Genomic DNA, 16042 nt, shown 5'->3' on the forward strand with positions numbered 1-16042 from the left:
TGCCCTTATGTACTTTTGGTACTGTGTAGAAGTACGGGGTCTTAATGTTCTGGGGGCATAAGTATTCCGCTTCTTGTTTGGAAATGTGTTCAGCATCCGCTGCCCTTTTGACTAGTGCTTGAATTGTTGCTCGCAGCTCTTCTGTTGGGTCATGTTCCAGTCTGCGGTAGTTTCTGTTGTCACTCAGTAATCTGCGACACTCTGTGTCGTAGTCCTTTTTGTCCTGTAAGACAATGCCTCCCCCTTTGTCCGCGGGTTTGATGATGATTGTGGGGTTATTTTGCAGGCGTTGTATGGTATTCCTGTCTTCCCAGGATAAGTTGTTGAAGTGGTTAGTAGGGTTGAGGTTCTCTATGTCATTGTACACAGCTTGCTCAAATGTCATGATTTCAGGAGGGACAGCCGAGGGTGGGGGGACGAACGTAGATTTCGTTCTGAGGCTGGTGATGTTAGGATTTTGGTTAGTTAGGTCGATTTCGGGGGCGGGTTTCTCGAAGAAGGATTTCAGTTTCAGTTTCCTGAAGAACTGGGCCAATTCTACGTGTAATTTAAATTTGTCAAGTCTGGTGGTTGAGACAAATGATAGGCCCTTCTCTAGTACTGACTGTTCTTTATCAGTCAGGGGAGTGCTAGATAGGTTGAATACTAGCGATGGTCGGTCATTGGGCCTCAATGTTTGCTGGTTCCTGGTGTTTCTTTCGCCTTCTGGCGTGTGTTGGAGCTCACTGGGTTCTCCTCCTCGGCCCAGTGAACCTGTGGTTGTTGTTGATTTGGTCTTCTTCTGCCCCTTGTTCTTCCGCCCTGTCCTAAAAAAAGGAATGTGTGGTCCCTGGTTGCCTACAAATAATGGCATTGGTCCTTGGGGGTACATGGGTGGAAAACCAAAGTATGGATTTTGCATGTGGCCAAAGTTGGGTGGGGGACCGTAGAATGGTCCATGTTGTCCTCCTTGCCATGTGTTGCGCCATCGTTGTCCACGTTGTCCGCGTCTTCCTCTCCCTCCCCGTTTATATGAGCCAGTGCTTGAGTCACTCGAGATGGAACTGTCATCGTCAGATGAGTTTGACATGCTGGCGTTCTTGGTCTCTGGGGTGTAATCATCTTCTGAATATGGGTATATTTTAGCGTAGCTAAATTTCTTTAAGTCTTTGTCAAAATTTCTTGATTTTAGCCTGTGTGAGGTATTCCTTGTATTCATTTATTTCTTTATTTTGGTCATCCAGTTTCTTTTTGTATGAGGTTATTGTGGTCTTGAAGTGACTCTCGGTAGCTTGTATTTCGATCATGATGGTATCTGATAGACGCTTGGCCGTTTTTATGATGAGTATCATCCAGTCCCTGGTGCAGTGCCAGGCGATCTGGGCCCAGTCCTTCCTGGAGGTGGGGTCATCAAGGAAGATCCTTGGGGTGTTGGTTATTAGCAGTCCCCTAGGAGCCGTGTTAGTTCTGAGATATTGGGTTAGGATTGTCCCGTGAAGGATAGTGCGTATCCTGTTGCGCTTCTTTTCTGTTAAAATCTCCCAGTCAGTGGTCTGAGCGATGGTGCTCGCGATGTTAAAGTCTGCTTGGAAAGACGGGTCAGAGAGGATGTCCGCCACGTCACTCTCGTTAAAGGTCAGGCCATGGTTTTCCGCCATGGTGCTTAGGGTAGCTCTCGCAGCTGTGCACTGCCTATATATATATGCGTATCAAGAGAGAGAGAGAGGACCAGATAGCTAGTCCGTATCCCCGTGGTTTATATATATTTAATCAAAAGGAGACTAGCTCATCAACTACTAAGTTAAAGGACTCAAATATGTTTTGTCAGGGGGTAGGAACACCTTGTAGGTGTGTTCATGAAGCCCTCACCCACCAACCTAGTTGGTGGCATGCTTCATCATTGGGCCCACCCAGTAACACCTAGCGTGTCCCGGGTGTGCTTCAACCCCTGATTACAGCGGAGCAGGTATATTGCTGAGTGTGCAGTGTGAGGTGTAAGGTATAGTGATGTTAAAACGGCTTGGCGGGGGTCCCAGTATCCGAGGGTAAATTAAACTTTAATAACTGCGCCTCCGTCAGCGGTTAAAAATAAGGCTTTTTGGATGTAGGAGGAGAGTTACGACCTCTCACATCCAGTGGTGGGTCGACATGTTTCAGCCAGTGCCTTATGACTATGCTGGCTTTCTTCAGGACCAAGATAAAAAGGTGTAGGTGTGAATTAAAAGTAATGGGTGTGTAATCCAGACTATGTGTATACACGCCCTAAAGTGTTTATCTATGTGTGAGAGGGGGATTCCCTTCTCAAAAACACCTGTACATGTAACATATAGGGGACAGAGACAAAACATACAAGGAAAAAAGAGTCACTAGAATGTATAGTGTCATACATATCAAGTTGCCGGCACTATAGCGGTAGGAGTGCTGACTATAGACGGCTACGGTGTAATGGTACTGGTGGTACCATTATGGTGAGGTTCGCACTAGTAATGCGGGCATGGCTAAAACACGGGTATCACATAAAAGGTGCATAAATGTGATGAGGCGCAAGAGGACCTTCTTACGCTAGTTTTAGCTGTATATGACTTCAAGGTAGAGAAGTGGCAAGGGGATGACCCTGTGGGAGGAAAGGTGGGCCACTTAGATTAGGAAACCTGTAAGGAAGGAAAAGATGGCGCTTACCAGTGGTATTAGGTGTAGTATCTCATACTCACAGCTTTTCTGGGCAGAGCCTGCCTGGGACCTGTTATGCCTCCTTCGCATACCGGTGGTTTGTGTCCGGTTTTGCAGCCTGTTATATACTGTAGAAAATTGGCTGATCGTGTCCACCTGAGTTAAGGGAGCAAGGGTAGACAGACTCGAAACCGAGTGTTTCGCAGAGTCATTGGAGCTGGTAAAGCACCTACAAGGTGTTCCTACCCCCTGACAAAACATATTCGAGTCCTTTAACTTAGTAGTTGATGAGCTAGTCTCCTTTTGATTAAATATATATAAACCACGGGGATACGGACTAGCTATCTGGTCCTCTCTCTCTCTCTCTTGATACGCATTCATCTTCATTATCCACCAGCACGTAGGCAAAATCTCTGTCTCAGGGAAGACCCTGCCAAAGAAGCGCAAAATTGCTTTCCTGGGAGTCCCACCACTGGACATTCCTGTGCCTCTTTTGCTCCTCCAAAAAGCCTAAGAACAAAGCTTCTACACTCACTCCTCCTACTCCTCTGACATCCCCTCCACCGCCTTCAATTTCACCTCCTCCACCACCACCTCTGCTCTCACCTCTTATGACTTTTCCTCAGGGGTCACCGGCGTCCTACTCCAACATGGGTAGTCCTAGCCCCTATTCCCGATCCCAGTCAGGGCCTCACCGCCAGATAACTCCACAGCGTGCTTCAACGTGCGACTGCCTACCATAAGGTGTACCTCTACATCATCCAGGAGGAGGCCAATTTTTTTAATGGAGATGTTCTCACACACAGAGCGTTCTGTTCAATACCTTTCAATGCTCAAGTGCATGATAAAGTCTGCCCCAGAGATTTTCAAGGACCCTATGAAGTCCCAAGTAGTCACACCTCATAGAAAAGAAGTATGTCAGCCCTCTCTGACCCGCTCTACATCAGGGGTTCAGGTCCCCCAGTTTCCCTAGTTGTCACCATTGCTAAGAAAAGGGCAGAAGCGCAGGCCATGGGTGATGCTCTGCCTCCTGACAAGGGGAACAATGCGATTGATACTGCAGGGAGAGAGAAGAGAGTGGCAGTGGGTGCGACTATGCATTTATGCATCGTCAATTCCATAGGCCTCCTCTGTTACGATAGGGAGGAGATGGAGGGGCCCCTACAGCACCTCTCTGAACAATATTGTTTAAGGGGTGATGAACGTGTTCAAGAACGTTATTTTTAGGTGTGTCCTACAATCAGCTGATACAGCAGCCATAGGAGTGAACACCTCTATCATCCTCCAGTGCCACTCCTGGCTCCATGTGTCCTGGTTCTAGCCAGAGGTTCAAGTTTGTCAATTTGCCATTTAACATGGAGCACCTGTTCGAATCTCAGGTTGTCACAATATTTGAGAAAATAAAAAAAGAAAGGAGACTGCCAAAGTAATAGGTTTCTTCTGCAAGGGCTTCCTTCAGGAAGCAGCAAACTAGAGAAGGGTTTACCAGAAACAATCCACTCCTAACAGCAATAGCACCATAGGTAATGGCCGCTGGTGAACTTTTTAAGTGGTAGGGCTTGCCTGCATTAACCACATCGCTGCTGTGCATTTTCCCCTCCTGTGCTGCAGATCAATGATCCCCATTGTTCATGACGAGCTCAGCTCGTCATCAGCACAGCTCCACTGTGCCTCATGACGAGCTGAGCTCGTCATGAGCATGGAAGGGGTTAATAGCAAATATTCAGTGGAACTTTAATCTTTACTCGTCTCACACACAGAAACAGAGTGTAGCAGCACAAGTGTGAGAATTAGTTACAATAAACATTGTTCTTCACCCTTAACTGTTTTGCAGCTTTCCTGGAAAAGAGACATTTCTATGTCTGCGAAGAACCCTTCCTTTCTGCCACTCTCAGTTCTCTAAGCCCCACACTTTTTAATCTATAAATTCTCCCCCTGGCAAAAATAGTGTAAGCACGTGGACTCACATTTGTATCATATGCCAATGACATGCAGCTGAACATAGTCCTCCCCTCAGAAACAGGGCAGACATCCTCACAAATAAATTTGAGCCTAAAACAGGTCACAGACTGGATGTCAGACAGTAGACCTGAGCTTAATGGTGAAAAAACAAAGAGGTGTTTTGGCGATAACCTCTCAATCTGGAATGAACTAGCTTGATCAGAATACATTGGAGAGGATCCTCAGCCCTCCCCATGTAGTAAGAAGTCCAGGTTTTTGGTTAGACAATAAGCTTTCAATCAAAACTTGAACCAAGAATCAGCTACATGCTTTGGACTGCTGAGAATCCTAAGGAAAGTCATTCAATGGCTTCCACTAACATCTTGGAGAGTGGTCATACAGGGATTGATCAACTCTCGTCATGACTATGGAAACTCCTTCTTCTTGGGAAGTCCCAAGTATGTCTTAAGAAGACTGCAGGTCATCCAGAATGCTGCTGGACAAATTCTTCATAGACGTCCAAAACTCCACTCAGCTGCCCCAGCCTTGGCTGCCCCGCACTGGCTTCCAGTCCAGAAAAGAATTAATCTCAAGGCTCTGTGCATGGCCCATCGGGCAACACACAGAAAAGGTTGTCCCCTCATTTGGCAACGTCTCATCCCCTACGCTCCCAGGAGACTTTTAAAGTCTCAAAATTGAAAGTTGCTGATGGTACCGAAGGTCAACAAGGCGAGATATAGCGGGTGCTCATTCGCATATCTTGTCCCCAAGCTATGGAATGACTTCCCCACTAACCTCAGACTGGACCAACCTGAAACCACCTTCAGAAAACTCTTGAAAACACATCTCTTCTAATTATAGACCACACCACAACGTAAGACTACATCAAGCAAACTGTCAAGTGTGTCTGTCCCTGCGCTGGGAGGTCCAAACGGGTAGCTATGCGCTATATAAATACAGCCGAACTAGAACTCTTCAAGCATACACTAAACATTTTTGGCATGGGTAATGCCACACACTATTAACAAGCGCAGTACAAACCGCAATAGAGCAAGCTTCCTTGGCATGAAGAACAGGAGTTTCCTTGTCAATATTGCAAATCCAGGCTGTAATGCTAGTAAACTGTTGTTGGGTTAGATTGTGTTTTAAAGGTATATGTCTCGTTCTACAAAATACATGAAATGAAGGCCTCCAAAGTGCACTGTAGACTCTGCTTTCATGCATGATAAAAGTAAACTAAGTGTACTTCCGAGAATAAATAGCACTGCATCGGCATGTCTCAGGTCACCGCAATTCCTTTTAAGACACAATTTCAACTATTAAAACTGAAAAGCATACTTTAACAGTTTCAGACAATTAATTCCACATGTTGTATGATTGAACATTGAAACTTTGTCAGAGATCCCAATGTGAAAATGAGTTCCCTAACAACACTGAAAGAGAATCTTTAACAAACTGTTCAATTAAAAAGGAAAGTACATACTCACCTTGTGCTTAATACAAAACACCATTCCCTTTGCAGTGAGTTAACTCAGCCCTTGCTGTAGTGCCGGTCAGTATGTTACAAGAACGTAGAGGCAAGAGTTGAAATCCACGTACAAGGGAAGAGTGCCTAGTGCAACTTTAAGTGAGAGTTGCAACTCTCACGAATCACCCATTAACGGGCACGTGCAATGTAAGTGGATTACATTAACTCCTCCTCTGATTACCACTTCCCCATCTTGTCACTGGATTGGTGGGGTTCTTCTATTTGCTAATCCCACCCCATCCTGTGACGTGATCGAAAAGGGTGTATTAAAGGTCATTCTTTTAGTTCACCCCCTTGAGTGCAAGGATACACCAGAGCCCTGTTGCCACTGAAATAAGGTGCTAATATCATAGGGGTGTCACCATTGACATCCGTTTCTTTTATCCGAGGACTACAGATGCTTTCCAAACCATGTTCATTCTTTGCCACCCATTTTTTTTTTACAGTGCTTTGATGATGCAGTGTGATGGGTCATGCATTCAATACCGTTGTATGTGTGCATGGGCCTGATCACAACACTAGGGCTTAAAATAAGCGCGCCAAGATGCACCCGAAAGCTTCCATGGTTGAAAAGCTCACGCTTTACCAGCTATTTACATGAATAAGAAGGAGTTGAAATCATGTTCTCTTGTCCAAAGCAGCCCGTTGTCTTTCAGGAAATTTTCATTGGACATCTTGTGTCTCACCAAGTAGAGGAAAAAGCTATTGAGGCCTTCTTCCTCCTCAAAGCAAGCGCAGGTCTGGTTAGATCCTAGATATGTTTCCTATTGCCACTGAAGCTATCCTCATTTTCCTACAAATAACCTATGCCTGTGCTTGAGTAATTCAAGCGTTCGGATTCCAGACAGTTTAAGATTTTGTATAGCATGCTGAAAGTTTCCTATTTTTTTTATTCTTTTTGATTGTATTTTCAGTTGCATATAACACAGCACCCAATGAGGGTGGTATTTACAAACACAGTCTGGCAAAACTACTTGGGGGTATACTGTGCAGAAATGTCATTATCCTCTGTCAGAGATGTTTGTGTAATAAAGGAATTTCTTTTCTGTCAACAAACATGTTTATTAATAACTGAATAGTAGATGGTAATCTAAGCTTCTCCTTAAAAATCACAGAATTCCTTTTAATTACACTCCTGTAGGTACACATGTTTGGATATAGGACATATTTTATTTGCGTCATGCGCCACCGATATCTGCTTTAGTTTATGAGGATCTGCTGTATCTGCATTGAGGGACGGTTTAAACCTTCCGCTCCTTCATTGATTTTGACCTCCTACTTTCTCACCAACTACACTACTGACAGGCAGGGCAATTTGGAAATCCTACAGGCACCCACTTATCTCTGTAGAAGTCTGTTCTAGAGACTAGAGTTACCCCTGGAATACCTTCTGGAAATATCTAGGTTATTGAAATACCAACATTTATAAAGCGCAACCAGCTGCCTCAAGAGGTGTCCCCGCGCTCTAGCAGTAGGCAGTAAGCCGATGGAAAGCTCAAAGCACTAAACCACTACTCTGCCCTAAAGATCCAGGTCTTAACTGCTTTTCTAAAAAGCAGCTCTGAATCAATGTGACGGAGGTTGCTTGGCAGGGAGTTCCACAATTTGGCGGCCCCGACCGTGAAGGATCAGCTGCCTAAGCGTACCTTTATAAAGCGCAGGGTACAGAGCAGCTTTTGTGAATTGGACCTTAATGAGGCAGTCTGCTTATAGCAGCATAATCTTTGTTTTAGGTAGCTGGGACAGTTACCATGCATAGCTCGAAATGCCAAAGTCAGAGCCTTGAATTCAATTCTTTTTACCACCGGTACCCAATGGAGCTCTTTTATATGCGGAGAGACATGATGACGGAATGGAACACGTCTGATTAGTTTTGCAGCCACATTTTGGTTCATCTGCAGAAGTCTAATTAGGTTCTTTGGCAAGCCCAGATAGAGGCCATTAGCATAGTCCAGCCTAGATGTCACCATGGCGTGGACTATGATTTTGCGGCAATCTTCTGGTAGCAAATGCAGAACTTTACTCATATTTCTCAATTTGCTGAAACAGGTGGCTGTCACCTGCTGTATTTGGGCCAAGAATGAAAGATCAACCTCCCACTTCACGCTTAGATTTTTTATAGTAGCTGGAGGGGCAGGGGGTGGTCCCATTTCCAATGGCCACAAGATATCCGTTGATGGTGGCGGCTCCTTCCTGTAAAACATCACCTCTGTTTTTCCAGCGTTGAGTATGAGTTTGTTATTGTTCATCCACAGCGCAATGTCTCTCAAACAGCCCTTGAAGCTCTTGAAGGAGTCCTCAGACTGCTCTTTAAAGGAAAAAACCAACTGGGTGTCGTCGGTGTATGAAATCGCCTTCACCCCCCCCTCCCCACCCCCCACCCCCACAGTTAGCTATCAGAGAGAACAGTGGAGCCAGATAGAGATTGAACAGAAGTGGACTCAACGCTGACCCCTGGGGGACTCAGCACCAAAGATGTTTAGGTTCAGACTGATAGGGTTGCAAAGTGACCTTCTGTGACCGATAATTGAGGTAAGACTTCAGCCATGCCAGAGCCATGGCCCCAATGCATATCTCCTGCAATCTTTGAGCCAGCAAGAAGTGGTCAACTGTGTCGAACACAGCACAGAGATCCAGGAGCACCAGCATCGCCGATGCCCCTGAATCTACTTACCGTCTTACTGACTCAGCCACCTCCAAGTGCGCTGTCTCTGTAGTAAAAACAGAGAGATTGGCCTGTAATTATTCAAATCCCCAGGATCCCCATTCGTTTTTTTTTCTTCAGGGGGAGAAGTTTGGCATGTTTCCTTAACCACATGGCTGCTGGGCGTTTTCCCCCCCTGTGCTGGAAATGCACTGATGCCATATATTCATGACGAGCTCAGCTCGTCATCAGCACACGACACCTTTGGGTGATGACGAGCTGAGCTCGTCATCAGCATCGAAAGGGTTAAGTCTGGAAAAATTACAGATGCAAGGAATGAATACGTACAGTAGACGTGCAAACCCTTTTTTATGGAAAAAATGGTCGGGTGATGCTTCATCAAGAACCGTAACTCAATTAACGAATGAATATTATTTATTTTAAATGCAACAAGTCACTAATACTCCCATAGGGGACTAAATCTTTAAAGTTGATGGTTCAGAGGGCTGTTCAGAAAGGAATTGCATCGGTCAGTGTGGTCAACAAAGATCTCTATTGCTAACTTAGTAGTAAGTGATCGTAGGTTAGAGACCTGAAGCACACTTACTGAAACAAACAGTCGCCGCCAGCAAATTATGTTTGAATCTGGTCTTTAGCTCTGCTAACCTTTCAGTCTTCTAATCAGATTTGAATGTTATTAAAATAGTATTTGCCTGGTAAAAGGGACACTGGACTTACTAGTAAAGCACAAATATTTATATATATTTTTTGCCGCTCTCCTTTCACCCCTCCTTTTTTTCTGAGATGTACATACCAACAGGAAAATATGTGGATCATTTTTACAGAGAATAAAATGGGTTTAAAAATATTTGAGCCTCCTAACATGCATGGCTATGTTTCCATATACACCTGCTGGCTTACAGACCCCCTATCTTTATCTCTATGTGATTGCATGCAGTGGTATTTTGTAGAGCTGTTAAATGCTATGGTACCAGATAAAGCTCCTCAGTACATTGAGCCATCCATGTTCCCCGCCCCCAACCCCACCACCAGCACTTTCTTCAGTTTTTCTCGCATTCCAATCTAATGCTCTATGGTGTTTTCCTCTGTTTACTGAGGGTAACCTCTTTTTACTCAGTAGGTGAGTTTAATGAGATGCTCTGTGAGTGTACTCATTTACTGTGCACCTCTGCCTTTCACTGGAGCTTACCTGAGAACCTTGTTTGTAAGGTAGTGTGCTTGAAGTACCATCAAGGGGTTTACACAGGATTCATTCTCTTGGATAACCTTTGGGTCTCTCTCCCTCGCTCGCTCTCCCTCTCGCCTTCCTTCTAGAGTCATCCATTTTGGGCTGTACTTGAGGAGCCATGTAGTTCAAGGTACCAGGGTCCTTCCTTGAGCTGTGTTCAGGACTTTAGTTCATTCAGTGACGTTCTCTTTTGTTATGGGTTTACCAGGACACCAGTCTGCCCAGGGATCTAGTTCGTTCCTGTACTGATGTCACTGTCTCCTTGAGGCTTACGCCCATTTGGCTTTTTAGAGGGTGCCGCCGGAGCTGCTCTGTGGGCTGGGGCTAGGCGACTGCTCTTTTTTCTCTTTAAAACCCTTCAGGCTTCAAGCTGTCCTGTGTTTCCTAGTCATAGGCTCTGCTCCTTTTCTGCCTTTCAGCCTGGGACATCACGCTACTATTTGCTGTTCTTGTGAAGGACTGTGTCCAGGCCGTCTTCTGGTGTTGTCCCAAGGTACCAGTTATTTTTTTTAAACTTTTATTTGAAGAGTTTTATATAGCGCTAGCTAGACCCGGTTGTATCAGAGAGCTTTACATGAGGAATCATAGCATTACAAGTTTCAAATTACATCCGTTACCAGAGCATAGTAAAACCTAGGCAAAACAACAATGTTACAGTTATTCGTCGAAGGGAGGGGGAGGGGTAGGTGACGGCTGAGGTGGTGAGCCAGGGCAGATCTCCTCTATAGCTGTCTAGCAGCTCCACCGGGCATCGGCCATGTAGCTCGGGTCTCAGCGGTCAGGGAAAACTAGGATATATTAGTTACGGCTGCATCAACGAGACTGGGAGAACAGTGCCCAATGTCCGGCTGGGTAGGTGACAGCCGAGGGGGTGAGCTAGGGCAAATCTCCTCTATAGCTGTCTAGCAGCTCCACCGGGCATCAGCCATGTTGCTCACGTTTTGGCGGTCAGGGAAAACCAAGGTTACAATCGTTACAGTTGCATAGTCAAACACAGAAGAAACAAGTCCCCAATAGAGGAATAGAGGGAATTTTTTTTTGGGGTGGGGGGGGGGGGTGCAGTAGTAACAGGGGGCCAAGAAGCAGTATAGTTCTGGCAGATTAGCAGTGGTAGAGAAATACCTTGTGGGGGCCCAGGAAGTAAGAGTAAATGGCCCCATAGCTCAGATGGGGTCACATAGTCATTAAGTCCAGTGTCAAGATTAAGCATTAGGTCATCTCGGCATTAGGGGGGTACCGTGCAGCTTTGCGTTCCATGCCTCTGTCTGTGTTATCTGTAGTCCAGATCGAACCATCCATGCGATTGGGAGGTGTTTAGCAGGCTTCTGCACTATCGGGTCAGAAGTGCGTGGATGCTGAGTGTACAGTGACAAATTATGTGGAATGTCATGTTTCCACTAGGAGGGCGCCATCATATATGCAGGGAGATCAGAGTCAAAGAAGATGCTCGTTATTGTTTCCAGATAACAAATGGGCAGCTGGCAAGTGAAGAGTTAAGGATCTGATACGAGTGAGGTAAAGCGTTAACTCCCTAAACTGGTATAAAGCAAGCGCTACTAGCGCAGTCGCCATTTTTGGTTCAGGCAGTGTTAAGTGGTTGATCGCCCGGCCAATCCTATTGGGCTATTGTAGGTAGGAAATAAAAGGGTACCTTGAATAGAAAATTGAGTCATTGAGAGGCCCTCTTTTTAGGGGAGCAGTCGCTTGGGATGGCACCTCTTAACAAGCAGTAAAGGCGATGCCTGGTCGGGAGCTCCCGGCCGGAGCTCCTCACCAGTCGGCCATCTTGGGAAGTCCTTTCCAGTCAAATTGGCAATACCCGTTGGCTTTATTTTCTTTGCAAACTCCATCACTAGAACCATCAGTACACATCTAATGATGTGTTTGCTTTTTATGATAAGCCTGTGTTCCTTCCTTGATGTGGAGGAGGTTTCGTTATTGGTTGAGAGGTGGGGTCTCCATGTCTGTAGTAACTTTGGAGAATTGAGGCTGGTCAATTAGAAAGGGTTAATCAAGATGTTGTTTTCATTCACCCTTTAAAGGCAAGCAAGGAAGGCTGGTGTTGAGCTTCGGACGCTATCTTGAGTCCTTTCAGAGGTGAGCTAGTACTTGGGAGGAGGTGTTAGACTGGGGATGAGGATCTCATTAAGAACAGACTAGGCTCCCAGTTCAAAGTCTGAGTATTAGATAAAAACTCTAGCCTCCAAGCCCACCTCTCTCCTCATTTTACTCCGGGCGGACGAAGAAGCAGCAGGAGGGAACCCATGGGACCACAGGAGTTCAATCCCAGTTCGCGCATCACAACGCGACAATCATCTGATCTCGGAACGATCCTCATAATTTCTTTAGCTTGTCTGTAGAAATTTAAAAAATAGCTTTCCCTGTGGATAAACTGTACAAAGACCATTTCACAGTAAAGGTTTTAGCTTCTCGAGACTGGGTATCGGCGTACACTTTTGATGCAGACGTTGTGTAGTAAAAAAACAAAACATTGATTTGTAGTCGCTACATTTCTTTGTTGTGGAGCGTAACAACTTCAACACCGCTGAAACAGCTTGTGCTGCTTAATGGCCACTATGAGGAAAATGAAGTAATAATTGCACCTGGTTTTATTTCAAGAGTCTCATTTTTTGACAAAGGTCACACCCTCCTTTCCGAGTTGGAAGGGAAGCCTTTCCAAAGGGTGAGACTGCAAGTGCTTCCTGTGTCAGTTAGAGCTTGTCATCTATCTCTTCTCATTCTTAGTCAGTAGGTCTCAAGATCTGTTGCCCCAAGCCAACATACAGCCTGCATCACCATGGCCAAGGGATTTTCATGGCGGGACGGTGGGCGAGGAAGAGGGGGCTGGATTGAGGAGTGACACAGTCCACGCACTTTGAGAACATCCCCGGTCTGTCATTCACTTCATTATAACATCGAAGTCCAGCACCAACAGCTTAGTCTCCTCAGTCCCATTCCGGCTTCCCACGGCACACACCAACTTTGTGTTAGACGCTAGTGGTGGACCGTACACTAGCCCCAGGTTCTTAGAACTATTCTGGGATTTTGTACCAGCTGTTCCTGTGGACACCCCTTGATTCATTGTGGCCATTTTGTACCTTAGTTATCCCTCTTGGAGTTGTAGTGTGTTCCATCATAGTACATTTCAGGGAGTACTATTGGGATTCTCCCAAACGAGATTGATGATCAAGCATCCCCTGAAGATTACCTTGAGACCTGGGAATAGAGTCACCCATGTTGAGCGGTGCTAAAGGACTATTCTGTTGCTATTGGGGAGTGCTATTGGTTCTCGCTTCGGGTCCAGGACCTCGCCCAGCTGTCTTTGCACAGTGTTCAGTCTAGAGCCTGCTTGTTGTGTGTCTCCCAGAGTAATCTGTCTTGCTGGAAGAGCTTTGCTCTCATCTGTGATACATCTTGACATTTTTGGAGGAACTGTTAACATCTGTGTCTAGCACATTGTTGGGGTGAGCCAATCACATGGACTAATGGGTGCCATAGAATAGTAACTTTTCTATGCATGCACCGCCCTAATTTTAACCTTGCCCCATCTCCAACTGAATAACATTGAACTGTAGGTAATTTTAACATTCATTTCACTCTAATTCACTTCATTTGTGGTCACCAGTTGGTCTACTTCCAGGTGGAGGAAAGCATATTTTACAAAAAAGACCCTATGATGATGCTTTCACGTTACACAAAAAGCGGGTAATCAAGATATATCGCTCCACCACTCCTGTACGTGAATGAGGGTTTTTAAAACGGCTAACATACCAGACCCTGGGTGTAATACAGTTACAAGTGATCCATTCTCTTATGATTCTGTATCCTTTGCTACAGCCATCAGGAGCTTTTGACTGGACAAAACCTTTGCCATTCATGGGATGGACTCTAATCTTGGACCATGGTGAATATAGGGAGTCCTTCCTACTTTTTAAAATAAAATATGTGCTGGGTTGGGACATATTGAGAATTGTGAAATTGATTACCTTGCTGAGGTCATTACCACTCTGGGCAAAATAATACAGGAGGACTTGTATCCCATCTCCTCATTATTTCTTGAGTTTTCAGTCTAATGACCAAAGAACCAGAAGATGTATTTAATTTTTTTGGACTGTAGTACATTTTATCACACTGGATGCGTACGAAACCCCATCACATATTGTGTACTAAGCAATTTTATTTAATGCTCTTACATCAAAATTACATATTTTGAGTAGCGTATATTAACATATATCACCCCATTGTTAGCCAGACTTGGAGAGTTCTGTCATGTCCCGAACAGTTTTCTATATTCATTAATCACCATTTTCAAGAATGATGCATTATATTTGCTCTCAGATTGACACACAGTCTTGAATGTGTTTCGTTTTGCTGTGTAGTTGTCAGCCTCCGGTCAGGCTTTGTGTTGATGTACACGGGAAACCAGCTATTGAGTGGCCTGATGCACCAATTACATCTAACTCTTCATAAACCAATACATGCCAGCCCCCTCCGATCTTGACTGAGGCATTACCACCAAACTCTGCCTAGGATGTAACTACAGTTCTGCTAATGGACTTAGGTAGCATGGTCCTCATCACTTGACTGCACACAAAGTTACAGTTCTCCTTTTACATTCTGCCATAGTCCTAGATTTTGTGACTAACCAGGCTCCTCTGCCCAGCGGAATCACTACAAATGTACACCCCAGCTTGCTTGTTGACAAACCATGTTTGTGATCATGATTTATTTACTAAAGGGATTCAATCTTTCAATTGCCTTCACTGATCTGTGAAGCTTGAACAGATAATTGGCCCTTAGGAGGTTTAAGAGGTTTGGACTTTTGAATCTTGTGACTCTAGCTTTAAGCACCTAGTCTTCCTTACCATTGTAAAGACATTCTGATACTGCCAATGTAAAACTGATTAAGCTGCAGGTATTTGGGAGGGTTGATATTTGAAATCACTGCTTTAAGGTTGGGTGTTTTCAATAAGATAATGTCCCAGACCCAATCAATGTTCCCTTAACTCTGTTCCACAGGCCTCCGATCACGTTCCTGCAGGTTATGAGGTTGTTTCTCTGCTAGAGGCTCTGAATGGACCGCTTACGCCCTCCCCCTCATCTGCTCCTCCACTGCGTGTGCCAGGGATGCTGCCCTCCTACGGGAGTGATGGTGACCTCCCTCCAATCAGGACACACTCTGCAATGGACCGCCTTTCTGACTGCAGTAGCCAAGGCTTTAAACTTAAGAAGAGCCTGTCCAAGTAAGTGCTGATCTAACCATTGAAACTGCACAAATAGTTCTAAGCACAGGAAAACTTAAAGTAACAGGAGTTATACATGTAGAGGGGGGTGCACGTCAACCCCCTGGCCCTTAAGAGGAGGTCAGAGCACGTCATACATTCTTACGTGGCAGAGTAGGAGGACGAGAGATGTCTGCATTAGAGATTACAGTCATACAGACTAAAGGTGTGAGTGAGGAGTTCTCTTTATTCTGCAAGGCATACACTAGGCAATATGTTTTTTACAGTGGCAAGGGTTGAGTGGGAGCTGTATCTCATACAAGTCCACCACATGTTTAAATCTAGTATTACAGTTCTTATGACTTTACATTGGGTCATTCTTACTATACAGATGCTGCATTCAGAACATACAACGGGAACAGCAAAATGGCTGTAACATATTGGGAAAGCTATAGAGCAAGAATAGTTGCTTAGCCTGTGATCTTAGTTCCCATTCAGGGGACTCTCCATCGAATTGATAAGCACTGAATTGTCCCAGAGCATTTTTTCCAAGAAATAATTAATTTTCAATGTTTTATTCGAAAACCCATATCTTCAGTAATTTAAAATAATTTTGCAACCTGCTAAAAAGGCCATATTGACCTATTCTATGTATTTTTTAAAGTCAGAGTGATCACGTTAAAATAAGTCACCAGCCGAACTAGGATACAGTAAAAACATCTTCTACAAACCTTTTTTTGAAGTAAACTCGGGGCAAAACTAGGACAGTAAAGCCACATAGGCTGCAGCCATAGTACCTCACCATGCTC

At 44.9% G+C, this 16042-nt stretch overlaps 1 protein-coding gene across 4 annotated transcripts in view; it reads left to right on the forward strand.

The window, feature by feature from the left end:
- Positions 1 to 16042, forward strand: part of RNF157 (ring finger protein 157) — a 548807-nt gene that overhangs the window by 266466 nt on the left and 266299 nt on the right. For all 4 annotated transcript variants that reach the window (XM_086930701.1, XM_086930704.1, XM_086930702.1 and 1 more), the window contains exon 12: positions 15031 to 15254. In XM_086930701.1, the coding sequence (XP_086786827.1) occupies positions 15031 to 15254 (224 nt within the window). The remainder of the gene's footprint in view (positions 1 to 15030; positions 15255 to 16042) is intronic.

Source organism: Lissotriton vulgaris, chromosome 7, assembly GCF_964263255.1.
Source record: "Lissotriton vulgaris chromosome 7, aLisVul1.2, whole genome shotgun sequence".
NCBI lineage: Eukaryota > Metazoa > Chordata > Amphibia > Caudata > Salamandridae > Lissotriton > Lissotriton vulgaris.